This window comes from Panthera onca, chromosome E1 (assembly GCF_046562875.1).
Source record: "Panthera onca isolate mPanOnc1 chromosome E1, mPanOnc1 haplotype 2, whole genome shotgun sequence".
Taxonomy (NCBI): domain Eukaryota; kingdom Metazoa; phylum Chordata; class Mammalia; order Carnivora; family Felidae; genus Panthera; species Panthera onca.
This window is the reverse complement of record NC_138352.1, coordinates 10,104,262-10,127,432: the sequence shown is the minus strand read 5'-3', so window position 1 is coordinate 10,127,432 and position 23,171 is coordinate 10,104,262. Positions and strand designations below refer to the sequence as shown.

General features: G+C 54.5%; 1 protein-coding gene across 1 annotated transcript; it reads right to left on the bottom strand.

Annotated features, from left to right (window-relative positions):
* Positions 1 to 2,056: 2,056 nt before the first annotated feature.
* Positions 2,057 to 16,010, bottom strand: CDR2L (cerebellar degeneration related protein 2 like). The gene is made up of 5 exons (XM_060645449.3): positions 15,459 to 16,010; positions 6,776 to 6,888; positions 6,331 to 6,479; positions 5,615 to 5,779; positions 2,057 to 4,684 (listed from the first exon to the last, which is right to left on the bottom strand). Exons 1-5 carry the CDS (start codon positions 15,532 to 15,534, stop codon positions 3,793 to 3,795), a joined length of 1,395 nt encoding a protein of 464 aa, XP_060501432.1. The 5' UTR covers positions 15,535 to 16,010; the 3' UTR covers positions 2,057 to 3,792.
* Between the last annotated feature and the right edge of the window lie 7,161 nt (positions 16,011 to 23,171).

Below are 23,171 nucleotides of genomic sequence, written 5' to 3'. Positions count from 1 at the left end.
TTTTAGTAAAAGCACTATTACCTTGAAAAATATGCCCTAGGGGATGCTGGCGGTTTGAAACAGGAGATTGTCATCAAATACAGGCTTTACCACTCCAGCCTCATTGCTACAGGCATATTCTTTAGGAGGGAATAAACTCCTTCCTGAGCACTGGCTTTGTGAAAGCAAACTAGAAAGGGAATGACAATTAACATAAACCTTTTGGGCTGTAGGCTGGAAGGGGGATCTCTTGGGTCCCTCCCTGTCTTAGTCCCAAGACCTCAGAGGGAACAGAGGCATCTCCATGGTGACTGGAATAAACTGCTCAAGGGAGCAAAGCCAGGAACTCAGGTCGACAGCTCAGGGATTATGAATAATAAAGTCAGCACCATTCCAAGGCGATAGCTCTGAAGCTGGGCTCCAGGCCTGTTCCTGACACAGAGTGATAGAAAAAAGGAGCTGTAGGTTTCCATGGCCCCAAATAAACACAGCCTGCTCAGGCCATCTGGTGGCCTGGATTCTGGGAGAGGAGGGGGGTAGAGGAGAGAGAGACAAGCTACCCTGGGGTGGAGAGAAGAGCAGCTGGCAAGCTCCTCTCACCTGCTGTTGTCCCGAACCATCCAGAATAGAGGCCCTTCTGGAAGAAATGGGCCTGAGAGGTGCCACCTGTTCCCTTAAAAAGGTGGGCACTGAAGGCTGAGGCCTGCCTTCTCCTTTCCCTCCTTTGTCCTCCACAGGCTGAAATGGTGCTTCAAGAAGGGGACATTCACAGGGGCAAGAGGAAAGAAGGGAAAAGAATAAAGCACCACCAGGCCATTCCCGGCAGCTCGGGAGCTTGCAGGTACCAGGCCTTCTCTATGGCCTGTGAGTTGGGGGATCACTACCTTGTGGGGACCCACAGGGCCTTCCTTTCTTCTTTTCTGGACTGCCCTGAGTCAGACTGGCTTTTAAAACTGAACATGACAAAGAGCTAGAGAATGTGAAATATTGCATAGTGGAATTGGTGAGTTGTAGGTTTGGATATATATTTTTTAAGTTTATTTATTTATTTTGAGAGAGAGAGACCGCGCAAGCAGGGGAGAGGCAGAGAGAGAGAGAGAGGGAGAGAGAGAATCCCAAGCAGGCTCCTCATTGTCAGCAAAGAGCCTCAGGTGGGGCTCCAACTCAGGAAATCGTGAGATCATGACCTGAGCAGAAACCGAGAGTCAGATACTTAACCGACTGAGCCACCCTGGTGCCCCGGGTTTAAATATTTCTACGTGAGGGGCGCCTGGGTGGCGCAGTCGGTTAAGCGTCCGACTTCAGCCAGGTCACGATCTCGCGGTCTGTGAGTTCGAGCCCCGCGTCAGGCTCTGGGCTGATGGCTCGGAGCCTGGAGCCTGTTTCCAATTCTGTGTCTCCCTCTCTCTCTGCCCCTCCCCCGTTCATGCTCTGTCTCTCTCTGTCCCAAAAATAAATAAAAAACGTTGAAAAAAAAATTAAAAAAAAAAAATATTTCTACGTGACTTCGAATTACTAACTTAACCTCTAAGCCTCAGAATCTCCATGAGTAAAACAGAGATTTTAGAGCTGCCTCCTAAGGCTGCTGAAGGTGCTAAGCACGCGAAAGCACTCAACACTGCCTGGCACAAAGTCAGCAGGCAACAAAGTTAGCTGCTGCTAAGGGATGATAAGGAACTTCTTTTTACTTTCAGAGATCGGGTGGCTTTTACTTTTTGTTTCTCTGCAGCACTGGGGTGGGAAATCCAGTCTTACTAGCTCTATTCCGGATGCTAAGACCACCTTCCTCTCCCCATCCAACACCCCCCACCCCCTGGGGGCAGGGCAGATAGAGTGTGCCTCCTGGCAGGAGTGAGTGGGCAATTCTGCCTCATTCTTCCAGGAACCTGCTTCCTTCACCACCACCTGCTATCTGCCTGGTCCCCAGAAAACACCCCTAGGCTTTCAGCTGTTTGGCTGCAAATCCCCGGGGAGTGGAGCTCAGGACTCTCAGCTCCCCGATCCCCAGAGCTGTGTGATGAGAGGTGGGGGTGTGAGATGCACAGAGACAGGACCATGGCCCCAGGGCCATTTCTGCTTTTAGAATACTGGTGCATTTTTTATTAAAGAAGAGAATAAAGCATTTGTAAATATATTTCTCTCATGTATACTTCAAAGGTGACGCGCTGGTCGGCCGCTACAGAACTGGGGAGCAAACAGGCAGGAGCCCTTCCCCCACCCTATCCCCTCCACCCTAGATGACAGAGACACATGGAGGGCTGGGAGCTGCCCAGCTCCAAAGGACAAAGGGCTCCAAGATGTGTGAACGGAAGGACCAGCCGACAGCGCTCATCACAGTGCTGCCCAGAGAGCAGGGTGGCGCCTCCAGGGAGGTCGGGCATGCTTGTTACGAAAACCCCTTTACCCCTTAGAAACAGATAAGGCATGAAGGTCCCTGCTGGATTCCCAGCAGAGGCCAGGGCTGCCGCCTTCCGCGGGGCTAGGTAGCTCCTCTATTTTCTAGGATCTCAGGATGGGTAGCAGAAGGAACTGGAAGCCCCGAGGAACTGCTCAGGGCAAGCTGGAGGCCTGGACATCTCTTAGCTGAAGCTGGACTTTCTGAAGCCTTAAAAAGTTTAGCCTGTGACCCAGCTGGGTCCTCAAAAGACCCCCACAAAGGTGAGAGGTTAAGAACAAGCATTTTACGGGAGGGGGGAGACATGGTCTCCACCAGGTCCCATTTCAATACTGTTCAGGACAGGGTGGGAAATCTTGGGGAGTCCCCCGTGAAGGGGGAGCAGGGGCGGATGCTAGGACCACTGGCTGGTGGCACACACCTGGAACATTCTGGGGGCAGCAGTCATGATCTGAGGAGGGGTCGGCCTGTGGGGAGCATGGGAGTGAATGAGACACATCATGGTCCCTGAGATGGGGGCAGGCAGAGGCTAAGCTCGGCAGGTCAGAGGTGGCGTGCAGAGATGGGGGCTCCCCACCATCCAGACTCCTGGAAGGCTTAACGGCCGGAAGGCATTTCCAGGGCTGGAGCCCCAGGAGGCTGGCTGTGAGGGAAGCAGGTGCACTGTTCATGTATGGCTGCCGAGGGGCTCTCTGTTCCCCTCCTCTGATTGGCTACAGATCTGCAGTGGGCTGAGGGTCTCTGGGGAGAAGCCCGCCTCACCAGGGCTGGAGTTGGGGGCACTCGGGGCCTGGCCGAGGCTCTGCATGGCAGGGGCTGTCTCTGACCTAGTCAGGACTCTGGGGGATGGGGCAGCTGGTGCTAAGGGGATGACAGCGTGTCACAGCTGGGGAGAAGCAGTGGGTGGTCCAGGAGACCCCTGAACCAGCAACAGCTGGCTCTGGGATCCTCCTTCAAGTGTTTCCAGTTGTGGGAAGGGGTCAGGGAGACCTTGCATTGCAAATCTCCAAAAAAAAAAAAAAAAAAAAAAGAAAAGAAAAAGCCAAATAGTCCAGAATGGCTTTCAGAAGCCTGGCCACGAATCTGAGAGCAAGGCTCAGGGTCAGGAAGCCAAGGGCTGGGGAGCTGGGAATCCCCGGGGGAATGGGGATGTTTGGCTTTGAAACTCTTAGCTGCGTCTTTGGGCTGACGCAGGATGGTGGAGGGTTCTGGGCGATCCGGGAGGTGTTGGACACCTCCCAAGTCAGCAGAGAACAGAATGGGTCCCCCCCACCTCCCCACGCTCCCTGGGCCAGGCAGCAGCCTCCACTGGGCTATATTGCTGCTAAAGGGCTCCCTCACTCACCAGAGGCTGCATAGCCCAGGCACGAGAGGCCCTGTGACCTGACCCTGGGGGGAGGCTGCAGGCCGGGAAAGGGTCACTTGCTGCTGTGCGTCTTCACTTTGGTGGCATTGATGTCGGCCTTGGTCTTCTGGATTCTGGAGAAGATCTCTTTGAAGAGAGCCTTGTACTCGGGCTGGCTCTGCTCCAGCCGCTTGTCCACAGCCTCCACGTGCTGGCTCAGGCTCTTCTCGCCCACCCTGGCCTCCCCCTGGCCCTCCTCGCCCCCGCGAAGGTCTCTCCACGAGCTGTCGCGGGAGATGGGCCGCGAGGTCTGCACGCCAGCATGCCGCACCCCGGCGCCGTGCTGCCGGCACTTGCTCAGCAGCTCCTCGTACTTCTCGAGCAGCGCGTGGTACTGCTCGTCCACTTCCCGCAGGATGGACATGCCCCGCTTGCGCACGCTGTTGGCGTGCAGCGTCAGGTTGCCCGCGTGCCGGCTGGCTGGGTCTTTGGCCACGATGGCGTTGAGCGCCGTGTCGCTGCAGCTCTTGCGGACGGCATGGCCCGGGGAGGCGGCCGGAGAGGAGACGCCGTCCTGGGCGGCCGAGTCGTCCCCGCTGCCGGGCTGGGGGTCATCGGCCTCCGGGGCCTGGGTGAGGGGCGCGAGCAGGGCCTCGGCCAGGTGGTCCTCCCGGCCCAGCAGGTAGGTCTTCGCCTGCTTCATCTGCTGCAGCTCCAGCAGCTCAGCCTCCAGCTCCTGCACGCGGAGGCGGCAGCCCTCCATCTCGCACAGCTGCCGCTCCAGCTCCGCGTACTCCTGCAGCACCGCCGCGTACTCGCGCTCCGCCCGCTCCTTGCGCTGCCGCTCCTGGCCCACCTGGGAACGCAGCACACCCACCAGCGTCTGCAGCCGCTCGTTCTCCTGCTCCAGGGGCCGCGGGCCCAGCTCCAACGAGGAACTGTGCAGGCGGAAGGCATCCTCGCACCTGACGGGGAGCAGGCCGGCAGACATCTGGTCACGGCCAAGGTCCCGGGTCCAGCTCCCCACCCTTAACACATCTCCCGGCCAATGGGCACGATCGTCTGTCTGCTCCTCTGGAGCCACCCTCCGCCCTTTCTCTCCCTGCTCTCTGCCCTGGGCGGCTGACCACGGTGACCTGCGTCAGCCAGGTTTCTGCTCTCTCCTGAGCTCGACCAACGGGAGCCACCGGCAGCAGGTCCGAGCGTGGGAGCAGAGGGAGGTCAGGGAAGGTCTTCCCCAGATTCCTTCCCTGGTTAGTGCTGGCCAGGCGGCACCTGCTTGCCTTCCAGTAACCTCCTTCCCCTGGCCCCTTCAGGCCTAGGGGGGACAGCGGCCCCTCACTGTTGCAAGCCTGGCATGCTGCAGTGTCCCTGTGGTCTCCCCACACCTTGTCCACACCCCTTCATCCATCACGCCTCAGTTACTCCGTGCAAGGTGCTGTCTCCTGCCAGGACCTTTACTGAAACACCCACTAAACACACAATAGGTATTTTTATCTTAAGAGGTCATCCTGTTAAGGTTTACTGAGAACTGAGAGGTGTAGTGGTTAACTCCTCCTGAGTTAGAATTCTGGCTTAGTAAAGAGGCGACCTTGGATAAGCTCACGTAACCTCTGGGCTTCCGTTTCCTCATCTGAGTAGTGGGGATGATAACACATACCTCGCGGGACTGCCACGGGAATGAAAGCGCTGCGAGTGGTGGGCACACGGCCAAGGCTCACTAAATGCCAGCTGCCGCCTGTTGTTGGCAACAGGATCAGCCCCTCCAACAGCCTGACGATGCACCAACTCTCATTCCCACCTGCCGCCTGGTGCCCACCCTCTCCTTCCTCCGGGACTCGGGGACGCCGCGCAGGGTCCGGACTGCCCCCCACCCCCGCGGCACCCTCGCCTACCGGGGACTGGTGCACAGCTCCTTGAGACAGGGGAAGGTGTGGATGGTGCGCCTGCGTTCCCGCTTCTCCCGGCGTGCTCGCAGCTGCTCCAGGCCCCGCAGCTGCTCCACCTGGGCCTGCAGTTCCTCCACCTGGGCCTGCAGGCGCTCGATGGTCTCCGTCAGCCTGGGGGTGGGGTGGGGACATACATGGGAGGGTCTTCAAGGGGACAGGGCCAGCCCTCCTCGCTGCAGCCCTGGAGGGACTGGGGGTGGAGGTGGGGACAGATGGGCAACCTTGGGCCCCGCTTCCTGGTGCTGAGGTCAGAGGGAACTCCCTGTGTGCCCGAGGACCCGCCCGGCCCCTCCAGGGCTGAGCTGACCATCCTCCCTGTGCCACCTCAGTTCCTCCTACACCCTTCGAGCCCTTATCACCCTGCACGGCAGTAAGATATTTACATGCCTGCCTTCCCGCCCAGGCTGTGAGCTCCCAAGGGGAGGGAATGTCTCTTTGTATCCTGAACAGAGCCTGGTATCTAGCTGGTGCTTCAAGAAGGGCTGTGGCCTGAACGTGAAATCCACCACAGTTGACAAGGGCGATCTCACCACCATCCCGGGGTCCCAGGCCCGGGTTTCTGGGAGAAGGAGCAGGAGTCACACCCACCAGACCATATGCCCGCCAGCAACCCAACCTGACCTCCCCCTCGCTCGCCCCCCAGCCCGCCACCCGGCCCTCACCCATGGATCTTCTGCTGGGCAGCCTTACTCTCCAGCACCAGCTTCTGGTTGGTCAGCTCCAGGTCGCGGGCTGTCAGGTCCAGCTGTTCGTACACTTTGGCATGCTGCTCATTCATGTGCCGCAGCGTGTCCAGCTGCTTGGTTAGGTACTGGAGGGGAGAAGGCGGACAGGGCTGGGGACGGTGTGTTCACGTGGGCCATTCTCCTACTTCTAGGAACACGTTTGCCTGGAGGTATTGGTCTGCAGCAGGGGGGCGGGTAATGATGGTGGAGCAAGGGCTGCCTGGGATAGTTGTACAGGTTGTGAACCGGCAAGAGGCTGTAGGGCCAAGGCTGCATCCGCTAAGAGGGCACCTTTCCCTAAGTTATACAAGGGCATCACAGGCCAAGGGGTCCACAATGGGGGGGGGGGGGGAGCACGTGCAGGGCCTCCGTGGCCCCTCACCTCGATCTCCTGCACTTGCTCCTCATTGGTGGCATACATCTGCTGCAGAGACTCCTCCAGCTCCTTGTTCCTCTCCAGCAGGGTCTTCCCCAGCTCTGCGGCCAAGTGCAAGTCTAGTGGAGAGGGGGCAGAGGGTGGGAGAAACATGAGCAGCTGAATGGGCTCAGAGGACTCCCGGGAACGTTCCGAGCATTCACTCTGTGCCTTCGGGACTCCAAGACAACCGGGACACGAGCTGGCCTCAGGGAGCCCGCAGGTCTGGGAGTGGATGAAAGCCGGGAGCGAAGACTTTACACTGACCGTCGCTTCTGCCTGCAGTGTCCTCTCCCCAGACACTCCCAAGCCTCATCCCTCCTCACCTTCCAATCTGTGCTTAAATGTCACCTTCTCCAGGAGCCCTTCCCTGACCGCTGACTCAAAACCACACCCTCCCCCACCTCATACTCCCTCTCTGTTTAATTTTTCTCCTTCGCGAGTATCACCATCTAACTTACCAATTTGCTCATTTATCGTGTTCATGTCCCCCCCCCCCCCGACTAATTGTAAGCTCAGAGGGCAGAGATTTTGCCCATTTTGTTCACTGATATCCCAGGCCCTGCAACAGCAGGGGCATAGTAAATATTTTCTGAAAGAATGAGTGAGAGGAATGTGCTAAGAGAATCGACAGACGTGGGGCCAAGTGCCCTGGGATGATAGGTAAGGGAGAGCTCACTCTTCCTGGGATCAGTGGGAGGCTCAGGCAATGGGCAGCTTTGGGTTTGGAAGGGTGACTAGGAGCTCGCCGAGCGGCGAAGGAAACAGAAAGACTTGCTGGGTATTAGAATCGGATGAGGGGCGCCTGGCTGGCTCAGTCAGTAGAGTGTGTCACTCTTGATCTCGGAGCTGTGAGTTCAAGCCTCAGGTTGGGTGTAGGGATTACTTAAAAATAAAAAAAAAAATCTTAAAAAAAAAAGAATAAGCTATGCCTTTATTAAAAAAAAAAAAAAAAATTGGATGAGGCTTCAGAGCTCTTTGGCCCAACCTCCTTATTTCATGGAGGCCAGGCTGGAGAAGGAGACAGAAGAATGACCCATCCAAGGTTATGGCCACACTGGAAGCAGAATTCAGGTCTCCCGGCCCTGGTTGGGGACCATCTGGTCCTAGTGACATGCACCCCTCTCAGAAACCTCCTTTCTCTGGGCAGCAAAACCATCATCCTCTTCCCCCCCACCCACCCCCCCCCCCCCCCCCCCAGCAGCCCTGATTCTTGTACCCTAGGACTGGAACCTGCTCTCCCCTCCCCCAGCCAAAGGTGCATGAACACTGTCAGAGGGGCAGTCAGGGAGGGGGTCTAGCCTGTTTCTGGGGGGCTGTGTGGTGGGGGGGAGGATTAAAAGGAAGTGGCAGGTGCTGGTATTCCTAAAAATTCTCTTTAGTGGGTCTGGAGTTGTGTGAGGGCCCCTAGACATTTGGAGTAGATATTCCTCCGTATATATGCCTCATTCTTCTTAGAAACAAGGGAAATAACATACTTATTATCATAAAGGAAAAATGTATTATTTCTTTTATTTATATATATTAAAAATTGTTTTAATGTTTATTTATATTTGAGAGAGAGATAGTGCTTGAGTGGGGAGGGGCAGAGAGAGACGGAGACAGAATCTGAAGCAGGCTCTAGGCTGTGAGCTGTCAGCACAGAGCCTCACGTGGGGCTCGAATTCATGAACTGTGAGATCGTGACCTGAGCCAAGGTCACTGACCGAGCTACCCAGGTGCCCCTATATATATATTATATATACACACATACACACACACACACACACACACACACACACACACACACACACATATTTTAATGTTTATTTCCTTATTTGGAGAGAGGGAGAGAGTGCGGTGCGCGAATGGGGGTAGGGGCAGAGATAGAAGGAGACAGAATCCGAAGCAGACTCTGCATAGTCAGCACAGAGCCTGATGCAGGGCTCAAACTTGCAAACCCCGAAATCATGACCTGAGCCAAAATCTGATGCTTCACTGACTAAGCCACCAAGGCACCCTGAGGGAGAAAAAAATCTTAAGCAGACTCCACGCTCAGAGTGGAGCCCGATGTGGGGCTCAGTCCCACAACCCTGGGATCATGACCTGAGCCCAAATCAAGAATCAGATGCTTACCAGACTGAGTCACCCAGGCACCCCAAGTTGCTGTGCACTTTAAATGAGTGAATTAGCTGGTGTGTGAATTACATCTCAAAAAAGCTGTTAAAAACAAAAACAAAAAACCACAAAAAACAAAACAAAACACTTTAGGCAGTTTAATCCAGAGACAGAGACTGATGTTAGGGAGCAAGGCCCTTAAAGAGGTTGGTGATAGGCTCTGATTGGGTTTACAAGGCTCTTTTCTTTTTAATTTTTTTTTTTAACGTTTATTTATTTTTGAGACAGAGGGAGACAGAGCATGAATGGGGGAGGGTCAGAGAGAAGGAGACACAGAATCTGAAACAGGCTCCATCCAGGCTGTCAGCACAGAGCCCAGAGACCGATGTGGGGCTCGAACTTACAGACTGCGAGATCATGACCTGAGCCAAAGTGGGCCGCTTAACCGACTGAGCCACCCAGGCGTCCCAGCCTCTTTTCTTTTTAAAATCACTTTAAGGTTTGTGTTAAGTGTACTTGATGTGAAAAATCAAGCAGCACAGAAAGGTTAATAATGGTGACCAAAAATTACTTGGAAATGTACCTCACATATTCTTAGATCTATAACTGGGAAGTCCATAAACAAATGGATATGGCCTCAAATGGTTATGACAGAATGGTTATTTGTAAGTAATACAAGTTACAGTCTGTGTGTGTGGCATGAGAGGAGAGGGGAGGAAGCAGGTAGATGAAAATGCCCCATTTAGAGAAAGATACTGTCCAACATGCTGGTCACCATTCTTATAAACAGCTCTCTGGGCTTAAAGCAGCTATAGGTACAATTTTGTATGAACAGGATGTTTTTTGTACCTGCTTTTTTCACTTAACAATTTGGCATAGGGGTGCCTGGGTGCCTCAGTTGGTTAAGCGGCCGACTTCGGCTCAAGTCACGATCTCGTGGTTTGTGGGTTCGAGCCCCCGCATTGGGCTCTGTGCTGACAGCTCAGAGCCTGGAGCCTGCTTGGGATTCTGTGTCTCCCTCTCTCTCTGACCCTCCCCCATTCATGCTCTGTCTCTCTCTGTCTCAAAAATAAATAAATGTTAAAAAAAATAAAAAAAAAAATTAAAAAAAACAATTTGGCATAAAGAGTTGTGTCCACATATATCTACATGGCCACTTTTAGTGGATGTGAATATTCTATTGTATACAAGTCCCCAATAGCCACCCCTAAATATTGTTGTTGGAATTTTATGTATTTCCATTCCCCCCCACCCCGTTGAAAATGAAACTATACAAAAATTCATAGTACAAAAATCTTTGTGCAAATCACTGCCTATGTCCCGAAGATACTTTCCCAGAAACAGAATTACCAGGACAAAGGGTAGGCCTACTTGATTCATTCTGCCAAAACGCTGTCCAGAAAACTTGAGTCTTTTCCCCATCAAGAGCTCGTTCCTTGAAACATCCCTCAATCTAGGCTGATGGTATAAATCCAGATCAAGATGTACAAGGGCAACTCTTCTGGGGCCGATGTGATGTGGTCCAGGGATTCAGGTCTTTAATGCTTTCCCTGTTCAGACAGTGATCCGTCAAGAATCCCCAGAGGACAGAGGGTCTCTATAGCCCCTCCTAGCGAGTTTCATAAATATGGTTGTTTCAGCTGAGCCCCTTGCTTGGCACCAGACGGGTCTGGGGAGGGGGTTTTCTTCTCAGAAGAGCCCCAGACAGCAGTGGCTCACAGTGGGCATTTTGAGAGCAGGACCTCAGGCTTTTTGTCAGCCAAAGCTGGGGGTAGGACTGATATCACCTCATGAAAGCGAGGGGCCTGGCTAGCCATGGGGCCTGGACAAAAGGCCAGGCTGCCCGTCAGGAACAAGCCTGGAGTCTGCTCCCACACATAAAGGTAAGGTTTTGAAACAGCCAGAGTGGAGTCTCCAGGCCGGGCCTATGCCAGGAACGCGGGGCCCTGTGCCCGGATGTCATCTGGAGTTTCCCAGACAAGTGCAAAGCTGCTATCCTGAGCAAGACTGCAAAAACTTAGCCCAGGAAAACACAAGCTGCTCTCCTAAACAGCTACCTCAGCCATTAAGAAAAATAACCATATAGGGGGTGCCTGGGTGGCTCAGGTCACGATCTTGCGGTTCATGGGTTCGAGCCCTGTGTCAGGCTCTCTGCTGACAGCTCAGAGCCAGCAGTCTGCTTCCAATTCTATGTCTCCCTCTCTCTTTTTCTCTCTGCCTCTCCCGCCCTCACTCTCTCTCTCAAAAATAAATGAACATTAAAAAAGAAAAAAGAAAAATGATCCTGTAGATCTCAGAAGAAGCTTCAGCTTTGAGCAATTAACATCTGATGACGATGGCAAGAAAAACCAGGTGCCTGATACAGACCAGTAGGGGAATGGGCCACTTGCAGTATGAATTTATTCATTATGAGTTGGGCAGAAGTCTACAAAGTGTGAAGGCCTCTGGACCCGTCCGTCCACAAAGTGTGAAGTCTGCCGTTTAACGTCGTACAACTGCAGCCCTATGTTATGTCGAGGGCTCAGTGGAAATTCGGGAGCCCAGCAAGACCACCGCTAGCTGGCGATGAGGGAGCCATAGCGCCTTCCTACTCTCTGTAATGCGATGGCGAACGTTTGGCTCACCCCCAAACAGTATCAGATAACTCAGGTATAAATGAAAAACAACAGAAGGCTACGTTCACCAGTGTTTTCTCCCTCGGGAACTGTCAGGGGGGTCTGTGAAGAGGCCACTGCTACTGATGCCGGCCCCTGTGTTGGCACTGGGGGCACGGGCTCCACGGCTGATCTGCTTGGCGTTCCCGCAGCTTAACCTAGAGTCCGAGACTTCAGGCTCCAAAGCTGAGTGAAGAAAGGTCAAGAACAACTGCATTTTATGCTTTTCCTTCCAGGTGAGCACGTGAGCTGGGCGTGCGTATTCCTGCCGCTGGCCGGCTGGGCCAGCTGCAAGTCACGCTATAAACCAGCGACATAGAAGCTTGCGCTGCAAAGGCTCCGCATGTAACCAGGCCGCCCAATGACTCAGGGGTGGGGAGGAAGGGAGCACAATAGAAGCTGTCTGGGGTGGGAGAAAAATCTCAGAGAGTGTCTCGGGGAAAGTGGATGACAGCGCAAGCTAAGCTGGTCAAAGCTGCCAGGAGGGATCACAGGAGAGGTCTAGAAGGTGCAGAGCAGGGGACTGGCTGGAGCCAAGCGCTGGGGAAGGTACACCAGCTAGCAGAGGCCTGGCGGTGTCTCCGGACTCCGGGTGGAGTGCGGTTCTCCCTGGACCAGGGGTGGGGGAGGCCGGGGGGTGGGAGAATGGGAGAGCTGGCTAAGGAGGAAGTAGAAATCGGAGTAATAAACAGTCTGTTATGGCCAGATTAATGGTCACACTGGACCAAGCTGGGGAAGTTACCGAGTCTGAATAGGCATCTCCCCTGGACCCTGGGCCCTGGAGTTTTCTGGGGTCTCCTGTGGTGGGCTTCAGCAGTGTTGCCCTCTGAGTGCCTGCTGACGTGTTCCCCATGAGCCCCAGAGGCCTGAGAGGGAGTGGCCAGCAGCCAAGGGAATGTCTCTGAAAAGAAACCCTGAAATCCCACTGTCCCCACCGGTTGGGGTTGGGGTGTGGCCCCATAGACTCTGGAGCAGAGAGGTGGGAAAGGGACAGGGGACAGGCACAGGGAGGAAGGAACAAAGATAAAGGCGGTGAGAGGAGAAGATCTATCACCTGGCAGGGCTGCGGGGTTTCTGCTTACAACCTCCAGGGCATGAATGTCGGGAACTCTGGGTCCACACAATTGGGGTCCAGTCACCTCCCTCTCCTTGTCATGTCAGAGCTCTTGCCCAAGGCTGAGACTCAAGGTCAGGCACCCAGGGCTTCACATCTGTGACTCAGCAGCCATCTCTCGGCATGGAAAGAGGTACCAAAGGCCCACCATGCCTGGTCCAAGGTCGAGGAGGGAGGCGGGCAGAGAGGGAGAGAGCCAGTGTGCTTAACAATCAATGGCTTTTTCTATTTTTACAGGTGCTTGTGTCAGTGGGTGGAAGGAACATGGTGAGGATCTAGGACCTTGCTTGTCCCAACTGCCTCCCTCCACTGGGACAGAACGGAATCAAAGTCAAACAGCAGGCCAAGCTTCCAGAAAGTAAAATTGAGGTCTGCCCCCAGGGCAGGGGGGAAACAAACACAGAGGGGAGACCCAGCTGGCTGAACAAACCACTTCCTGAGCCACTCAGAGGCAACCAGGGAGCAGCTGGGCAGGAGGGAATTTGGGGGTTGGATGCAGGGAAGGGGGATGTTACAGGCACCTGAACCCCAGTGTAGCTGGCCTTCGGCCGACCCTTCGCCCCCCCATCCAGCTCTCTGTGCCGGGCTCTAGGAGGTGGTGCTGCACTGGCTGGGCCTGAGGCTTCCTCTGAACCCACCCCTGGCACTCTAGAAGCTCCTACTTTCTAGTCACACGTGGTCTTTTCATGTTGCTCTGTGCCTTCGTACGCCATCCACTCTGCCTACAATGCCCAGGCAGCCCTTATTCAACCCTCCAGCTCAGAGGGTCCTTTGCATCAACCTTTATGAGTCTTACACCAGAAGGCCCTCTGTCTCTGCTCTCATTGCCTTCTGCCCTCACCCAGGGCGAACAGACATTTGTGTTTTTTTGCTCAAGAAGTCCAATTTCTTCTGACACTGCCTCATTTCTGGATTCCCTCCTTGTTCCTGGACCCTGGCTACTGGGGCTACAAAGCAAGGCCAGCTGCTGCAGACCAGCATGGCCATCCCCTACCCTAGCCCCAGAGCATGGCAGCCCGGCCCCGCTTGAGTCTCGACACCTCTCGCTCTCCAGAAGCAGTGTATCTCCCACCCCTACTCCCTGGCTCCTTCCTCCCACATCTGGGCCGGGCACAATGCCAGAGACTTTGTTAGGGGTGCGGGAACGAAATGAGACAGCAACAATATCAGCATCAGCCTCTCAGGAAGCCATCTTCCCAGGAGCTCAGCTTCCAATCTTTCCATCTAGGCCTGCCTCTTCCATGAAGCCCTCTTACCGTATCCTAACACCCACACTTAGTTACAGGCCCACCTCTACCTGCCAGGGTGCACCCAGGAGGCCAGGGCTGGGACTGTTCCCAGCTCCCAGGACGGTGTCTGACACTTAAATGTCAGCCTGATGGGTGTGTGTGGGATGCAAAATTTGGGGGGTAATGCCCAGGATGGGGGACCAGGCTGTCACAGCCAGTATTGGACATCATACTCCAGGCAGGGAGGCTGAGGTTAGACTCTAGGGTGAAGAATATGGCAGAGTTCAGCCCAGCACCCCCAGTCCCACACTGGTCCCCCAGAGACCGATTAACCCACCACGCTCCTGAGTACAAGGACAGTCTCATCTACCAGCAAATCTGGCCACGTGGGGATGCGGGTCAGGGCCAGGAATCAAAGGCTCCAGGATCTGGTCAGATGCCTCACATGAGGGCAAAGCTAGGCATCTGGGGTCCCATGGATAGGCCACTCAGAGCATGGGGTGTTAGTAGACACTGAACCAGAGTTGTGTCCACACACCCGCCTGGCTTGCTGGGTGACAGTGGTCACTTCTCCTGGACACGTTTCCTTGCCCCTCCAGCTCTAACCATCCAAGAATGAGGCACTTTGGGGGAAGAGAGGGTGGATTTGACTGTATTCCAGCAGACCTTGGCCCTGACCCTCTTAGGCCTCCTCCTCCTTCCTGTCCTACAGCTCCACCCCCTGTTTAGAGTGATGTCACGTTGGCCACCTCATCACCAGATTCTAACCCCCTTCCAGCCACCCTCTCTACGCTCAGATGGGAGTGGGGGAGGTGGCTCCCCATTTACTCAGGCTGTAGTCTGGTGCATTGTTCAGAATGCCCAAACCTGGTTCCCTCCAACCACGAATCATTTGGGAAAAGGCGGGGAGGAAAAGGGCCTGGGGACCCCCTTCCCCTCGAGTCGTTTGGAGACTCCAAGTTTTTGCTGCTTCTTGGCCAGCAGGGTCCCCAAACCCCTATACCCTCCCTGGGTAGAGGGTAAAGAAGTTGGGGAAACTTTCTGGGAGCCTTAGAGCTCAGGAATCCTGGCAGGGGAGGGTGCCACCGGATTTGGAATGGGATAACTTTCCCCTACACACACACACACACACACACACACACACACACACACACACACACTCACCATTCCTCTCAGCAAAACATAGCCAAGGAGCCACCTCCAGGCCTTCACAGACTTCTAGCCAGTACTCAGGCCCCCAATTATAGTAGGGGCGCCTGGGCAGTTCCTGCCTCTAAGATGAGGTGGGTGCTCTGGGGGAAGTATGCCCCTGTCGTTCGGGGAAAGAGAATGGCCGCTCCCCCCACTTTTGTGTGTCTCCGCCGGTCCCGCCCGGGTCTTCTCGGGCAGCGCTCCCTGTCTCCACGTCCCCATTCTCCAGACGCATCACCCTCGGAGTCCGGCGCTCCGGGTCCAGCCCAGCCCTCCCCGGGGTGATACTGCTCAACAATGGAGAAGCGGACAGGGGTCGCGGGGCGCACCCCGCTTTCCCGCCGCACCCACGCCGCCGTGCTCACCCTGTTCCAGGTCCTGCTGGTCGTACCAGGGCTCCTCCTCCTCTGTGAAGTCCTCCATCACGGCGGCTCTCCGCATGGCCCCGCGGGCGGCGGGCGGCAGGCGGGCGCTGCGGCGGCGCGGCTCAGGGCCGGGGAGCGGGGCCCGGGACAATGCGGCGGAGGCGGGCCGGGCCTCCCGCGTCGCGGACTCGGGCTGCAGTGCCCCCGCCCGCGCCGCGCCCCCTCGCCATCGGCCGCAGACCGGGAGCCCACGCGGGGCTGGCGCGCCGCCGCGGTCCGGCCCGGCCGGGGTCCTGCGGAGCCGGGGGCACCCGGCGGCGGCGGCACAAAGGGTGGAGGGGCGGAGACGGCGGGCCGGAAGGCGGCAAGGAGGGCCGGGGTCGGCCGGCACGTCTGGGGCGCTAGGAGTACGCGGGGGCCACGACGGGCGCCCGCTGCCCGGCTTCGGCCCGCGCTGCCCCCGGCCCGCCCGGCGACACCGGGAGCCGCCGCTGCATCTTGGCGGGGTCCGCCCCGCGCTTCCCTAGCCGCCCGCTTCGCGGGGTGGGGCCGGCCGCCTCTGACCAATCGGGAAACGTATGCAAAGATGGAGGCGGGGCCGAGGGCGGGATCTCCTTGGTGTCTCGGTGGGTCAGTTGCTGATTGAACCTCACCCTCCCTCTACGTCCAACTCCTCCAACTATGGCTCAGTGTTTGAAATGATTTTATTTTGTTTACCTGCTGTTGTCTCTCTCTCTCTCCCTCCAGATCTCCTGAAAGCACAGTTCTTGCCTCTCCTGTTCACAGCTGGCTCTTCAGTGCCTAGAACAGGCTGGCCCACTGGTAGCTTCCATGGGCACTCTTTGAATGAATGAATGTTAATTTACAATCACCTTTAAGAAGTTGAGTGTTTGAATATTTGTGGCCGGAAACTTCAGGCCGGGAGTGGCGAAGTTTTAGGGTGTGTTACCTGCATTCTGGACCTTTCCCTTTAAGGTCCTGTTTCCCTCCCCTTCCCTCCCCTTCCGTATTCTATACCCAGTTATACCAGTTAAAGCCATACATGATTTCACCTTCTAATCATCCTTTCCTTAAAAGGGTCTCAAGCATTCATGTAACTGATTTTTATTGGACCCATCATGTGCTGGTACTGTTGTGGCATCCTGAGTATATCCAACTCTGAACATACGTGTCAAATATATCCAACAAAGGACTTGTATCCAGAATACAGAAAAAAATATCTGTAAGTCCAGTAGAAAAGTGGGTAAAAGACTTGACCAGGCACTTCACAAATGACCAAATGACCCAACAAACATGTGACAGGGTGTTCAACTTCTTTAGAAGGATCAACACTTGTAGGGGAAGAGAAAGGAAATGGGGTTTGCAGAGGTAGGAGTTGGGTTGAGAGGTGGCCTTGATAAAAGCCTTTCCCAACTCTGCACAGCTCCGGAATCTGAATCCAGAGAGATCCTTCAAAGCTATTCCAGTGGCAATGAGGAGAGGGCCTTTATATCCCTCCCCCCCCCCCCCCCCCCGGTCTTGCACATATCAACAAGTCATGAATCGATGCAGGCGGTGAATGGGAATCAGTGCGGATCTTGGGCAAAGGAGCTCTTTTCAGCTCCTTTTTTCTTAGAGAGGGCTGACAGCTGAGGACTGTCAGCCAGCAGGCTTTCCAGCAGTTGGGGAAACATATCCTTCAGTCCTGAAAGGGAATCTGGGAGATGAATCACAGCATGCATCATATATGCACATCCTGTAATCTAACAATTCTGTTTCTTATATATGTGCAACAGAAGTATGTACATGGGGCATCTGGGTGGTTCAGTCCGTTGAGCGTCTGACTCTTGGTTTCAGCTCAGGTCATGATCTCACCTTCATGAGTTTGAGCCCTGTATTGGGCTCTATGCTGACAGTGCGGAGCCTGCCTTGGCATTCTTTCTCTCCTTCCCTCTGTAACCCTCCCTTGTGCTCTCTTTCTCTCTCACAAATAAATAAATAAACTTAAAACAAAAAAGAAATATGTACATCTGTTAGCAAAAGACATGTACAAGAATGTTCATAGCAGCACAACTGATAATAGCCCAAACTGGAAACAACCCAAATGTCCAACAATAGTCAATGAATAAAATGTGGTATCCATGTGCAATGGAATATTATATAGTACAAATAAAATGTTGAGTGAAAGATGCCGGGCACAAAAAAGTAAATAGTCGAATTGGCATCCTATTGTTTCTATAACAAGTTACCCTGAATTTAGCAACTTGAAACAACACAAACTTACTGACAGTTTTTTAGGTTAGAAGTCCAACATGGCTCTCACTGGCTGAGATATAGGAGTCTGCAAAGCTGTATTCCCTTCTGGAAGCCCTAGGGGAGAATCAGTTTCCATGAGTTTTCCACCTTCTAGAGGCCACCCCACATTCCTCGGCTCATGGCCCTCTTCCTCCATCTTCAAAGCCATCAACAGTAGGTTGCACCCTTCTCACACTGCATCATTCTGACTCTCTTCCGCTTTTTAAAGACCCTGTGATGACACCGAGGCTGCCCGATAAGCCAGCATAATCTCCCCATCTCAAGGTCCTTATCAATCACGTCTGCAAAGTTCCCTTTGCTATGCAAGGTAACGTATTTAAAGGTAACGATTAGGATGCGAGCGTCTTTAGGGATCATTCTATTTACGTAAAGTTCAAAACTGGCAGAAAGGAATCTGATCAGGATAGTGTTTAGCTATGAGTGAGGATCCATGGGGGGAACTCTGAGGGGCTGGGGGTATTTTCTTTCCTGGCCCAGGTGCCGGTTACACAGGTGTGTTCCTTTGCGACAAATGTACACTTAGGATGTGTACATTTCTTTGAATATATGTTACATACGTTAATAACATAGTTTACCTAAGAAGAAAAATAAATCTTTGGTTGACACATAAGCAGTCTCTGTCCCTGTGCGGCTTTCCTTCTAGTGGGGATAAATAAATAAATTACTGCGACCTGTAACATGTGCCATGAAGGAAACTAACAGGGTTCTGGGAGAAAGTTTGGGGCAAGGTTTAGGTTTAGCATTCAGGAAAGACCTCCCTCAGAATGGGACATCTAAGCTAATACCTAAAGGATGCGATGGTGCCAGCCATGCCAAGCTCTGGGGGGAGAGTGTTCCAGGCAGAAGCAACAGCAAGGTCAAAGACCTTAAGGCAAAAAGAGCTTGACCTATATTAGGAACTGACGAAAGGCCAGTGTAACTGAGTGGAGTGGATGAAATGGGAGTTAGGGACAAGAGAATAAATTGGGATCCCCCCCCGCAACTGGACAAGGCTTGTTATTTTCAGTTGTAAAAGATCGGTGGTGGGGCGCCTGGGTGGCTTAGTTGGTTAAGGGTCCAACTCTTGGTTTTGGCTCAGGTCACGATCTCTTGGTTCATGAGTTCAAACCCCATCTCGGGCTGTGTGCTAACAGTGCAGAGCCTGCTTGGGACTCTCTCTCTCTCCCTCGTTCTCTGCCCCTACCCTTCCCCTTTGCAAAATAAATAAATAAACTTAAAAAAAAAAAAGATCAATGGCAATTTTGGAGCATGAAGTGGAGGGGAGGGAGCAAGAGTGGAGGCAAGACTGGTTTGGAGACCTTTGTGATCATCTGGAAGGGAAGTAATGGTGGGATGGGCAAGGCTGGTAGCAGTGGAAATGGAGCAAGACGAGAAACATTTTGCATTTTGCGTGCAGATGAACTGACTGCCTTAGACTCCCGGCTCTAGTAACTGGGCGATAGTGATGCCATTTATTGAGCTGGAGGCAAAAGTGAGTCTAAGGGACCAGCAGGTTGGGGTGGGGGGTAAGTTCTAGAAGGATCTGGTCAGTGCTTCATGCCCACCAAGTCTCCTTCCCATGTGCTCATTTCTTCATTCTGCAGCTCTGTGGGAGTGCTGCCCCTAGGGAGTTTAGGAAGTCCCAGGGGAGAGCAGGGGCAAAGAGCTGAGGGCCAGGGCCTGGGGAGGGCCTGGGGAGGGCTGCCTCAGTTTCCCCAGCCTGGGCAGTGAGGATGCTAGTTAGAGCAATTAAAGGCAGTCCCAACCTGAAGATTCACTGATGCTTTCAGTGGTGACTTAGATGACCCCTATGTGTGAAAACATCCAGCACCTGGGTCACCTCTCAGCCTTTACCATACTGGCCACACCCTCGGCATGGCTCTCCTCTCCTGTGGCCACCCTCCCCCTGCCCCAGCCCCAGAAGCATCACCTGGCAGGGATCAACATGTCACAAAGGCTGGATTCTCACTGCCATCGCAGCAATAGGCAGGGTGATTCAGGCCAGGTTCTCCTGGATCTCATGAGGCTGGTATGGGCCAAAGCTGGGAAGCCAACCCTGTCAGGTCAGTGGGACTTCCCTGTTCCGCTCCGCAGGGGGACACAGAGTGGAGGTCCAGGTGACCTGCAGAGCTGTGGCTGACTGACGGCAGGGAGATGTATGCTGTGGGCCAGGCCTGGGCCCCGCCCTTTGCCTGATTTGGGGTACTGGAACCCCAGGCTCCTTGCCCAGTGGGACCACTCCCTGCTCCTTCAGGCCAGACTTAATACTGTTTAAACTATTCCAGGAGGAAAGTCAGCTCTGCCCTTTTTTTTTTTTTTTTTTAAACGTTTTATTTTATTTTTTGAGAGACAGAGACAGAGCGGGAGCAGAGGAGGGGCAGAGAGAGAGGGAGACACAGAATCTGAAGCAGGCTCCAGGATCTGAGCTGTCAGCGCAGAGCCGGATGCGGGGCTCCAACCGACAATGCAAGATCATGGCCTGAGCCGAAGTCAGAGGCTCAGCCCCCCAGGCGCCCCTCAGCTCTTTTGAGGAAGGAAATTCCTCAGCCTCTCCGAGCCAGCGGCCAACAAGCCGCTGGGATCCGCTGGGATCCATTTCAGGCCTTTCCCTCTAGGTAGAGAGGAGGCTCTTCAGGGGTCAGAAGCGTTGAGTTCTTCGTAGTCCCCAGCCTGGTACCGCATAGGTGTGTCAGGAGGACCTACTGGGTGTTCCTTGTTGGAGGCATCAGAACTCGGCGCTGATGGCCAGAGCCCTCGGTGGACCCGATATCCCCAAGCCGTGGGCGTTACGATTCCCTGGGGTTGGCTTCACACTCTAGCGACCAGGAGCGCTTCCCGACCTCTCACCCGATCTCCCCGGGGACGCAAGCCCAGCTCCTGGATGTGGGACCAGAGCACAGCTGGGGACGGCGGGGGAGCTGGGAGCCGGGACCCCGCGACGCAAACGCCCTCCCGCCTGCGCTGCTTGGGCGCAGGGCGGGGATGGACATCCCGACACGATGGCTGAGTCGCCACTTGCCACCCACCCTCCCAGCCCGGCCCACCGGAAATGACGGCACTTGCGCAGGTTGACGTCGGAGGGTCCCGGCAGCTCCCAGTCGCCCGAGTCACCCTGGGGGAGGGGCAGGTACCCAGCCCGCGTCGCTGGGCCCTCGGGCGATGGACCGCCCCGCCCGCTGCGCATCTTGGGTTGGGTTCAGGGGATCGGGCGACCCCAGGACACTTTCCTCGGGTGCCCCCAGCCTTGCAGGCCACGCTGCCCTCCCAGTCCCCAGACGCATCGTTTCAGCGCCGGGCGCACATTGCACTGAACGATCTCGCCCCATCTGCCCCCTCCCCCCCCACACCCCCCAACACCAGTCTGAAGTCAGTGCCAGGCGGGGTAAGGCGTGAGTGAGGTCATCTGGTGCCCATCCCCCCTGCCTCCATATACCATCTCATTGTGTCCCGGACAACTGTCTGCTCTGAGCAGGGAATTATTTTAGAGTCTCACGGTCCTTGTGGTCAGAAAATGCTTCCGTGTGTCTACCTCAAATCCCTGCAGTTTAAACCCTCCAGGCCTGCCATCAGTGGAGTGACCTCTAGGGTGCAAATGCTGCGTGTCCTCCTGTGGCCTCACCCTTACTCCTTTGAGACCTCCCCGTGGGGCTATGGAGAAGATTCAGTGAGCTGACACAGGCCAAGTGCTTAGCACCGTGTCTGGGTCATGGGAGCATACACTATTCAGGACCTTTTTTACCCGCAGGACCTATTTCTTGCCCATCACGAGATCTCTCCTGGCAGGGCTCCTGAGGCGGGTTGGGGAGACCCGTCCAGGGACCTTACCTTCCTGGTGGGGGATTGCTGGGGGGCAGGTGAGGCTGCTGCAGTCAGGGTGGGAGCCAGGGGCCTCGGCTGCCCAGCTCCCACTGCAACTTGCGTACCTGGTCACAGATTACGGCCCCACCACATGGGATCCATTTGCCTCTGGGCAGGTGGAGAGCTGGTCGAGGGCAGGAACTCTGCGCGGTACAGAGCAGGTGCCTGATGAATGAACAAATAAACGCTCTGAAACCAGGGGCAGCACCATATTCCTTGACTTTCCTTCTTTGTCCCTCCCCTTGCCCCACCTCAGAGACTCCTGAAATAACTACAAAATGAATCTGAGAAGGAGTTCGTGAACATGTGTGGTTCCTATCGACTGAAGGGAACTGCCAAATTGGCTCTGTCTTCTGTGACGCGGGAGTTATCTTTATTCATTTACCCAATAAAGAATTGGGTGCCAGGCCAGTGCTAGGTGCTGGCGGCCCAGGGAGCAAGACAAACCCAGTCCCTGCTCATGAGAAGCTTACATTTCAGTAGGAGAGACAGACATAAACTGAACAAAAAGGCGAAACTATTTTAAATGATGGCAACTTTTTAGTAAACACACCGGTAGCTAAGATAGCAACAGCCTGGGATGGGAAATCTCCCAGGGAAGGAGAAATGGAAGATAAGACCCCAAGGAAGAGAACGGGGCAGCCACATGGAGACTGGAAGGAGATGTCCCAGGCAGAAAGAGGTCAGAGGGTTTGAGGAAATGGAGGAAGACCTGTGTGGCATGAGTGGATGCTGGGGGCTCCCAGGGAGGGTGAGCAGGGCCCCAGCCCATGCAGGGCCTTGGAGGTCAGGGTGGGGGCCCAGCGAAAATTGTTCCTAACAAAGGGCTGCAAGGTGTTTTCAGTGGGGGAGTGTTGTGAGCTGCATTTTATTTTATTTATTAAAAAAATTTTTTTTTTGGTGGGGGCACCTGGGTGGCTCAGTTGGTTGGGCGTCTGAATTCAGCTCAGGTCATGATCTCACGGTCTGTGAGTTGGAGCCCCGAGTCGGGCTCTGTGCTGACAGCTCGGAGCCTGGAGCCTGCTTCGGATTCTGTGTCTCCCTCTCTTTCTTTCTGCCCTCCTCCACCCACTCTCACTCTGTGCGTGTGTGTCTCTCTCTCAAGAATAAAGAAATATTAAAAATTAAAAAAAAAGGTTTTTTTAACGTTTGTTTATTTTTGAGAGACAGAGCCTGAGCACAAGCAGGGGAGGGGCAGAGGTACCCCTGGGAGGTACTATTTACTGAGATGAGAAGACAGGCAAAGGTCAGGAGAGAGAATGTTTGGGCCTGGGGGAATGAGGTGTGGGAGACAGAATCACCCACAGTGCGGCAGTCTTAAATACGGCACTGACTCCTTTGACACTTCTCCCATGGGGAGGTGGGTGGAGGTCCCCTCCCCTTGAACCTGGTGGGATTTTGATTGCCTTGACGAACAGAATGTGACGGAAGTGACTTTATTTATTTAAAATTTATATTTAAGAAAAAATATTTTTTTTAATGTTTACTTTTTGAGAGAGAGAGAGAACACAAATGGGGCAGGGGCAGAGGTCCAAAGCAGGCTCTGCACTGACAGCATCAAGCCCAATGTGGGGCTCAAAC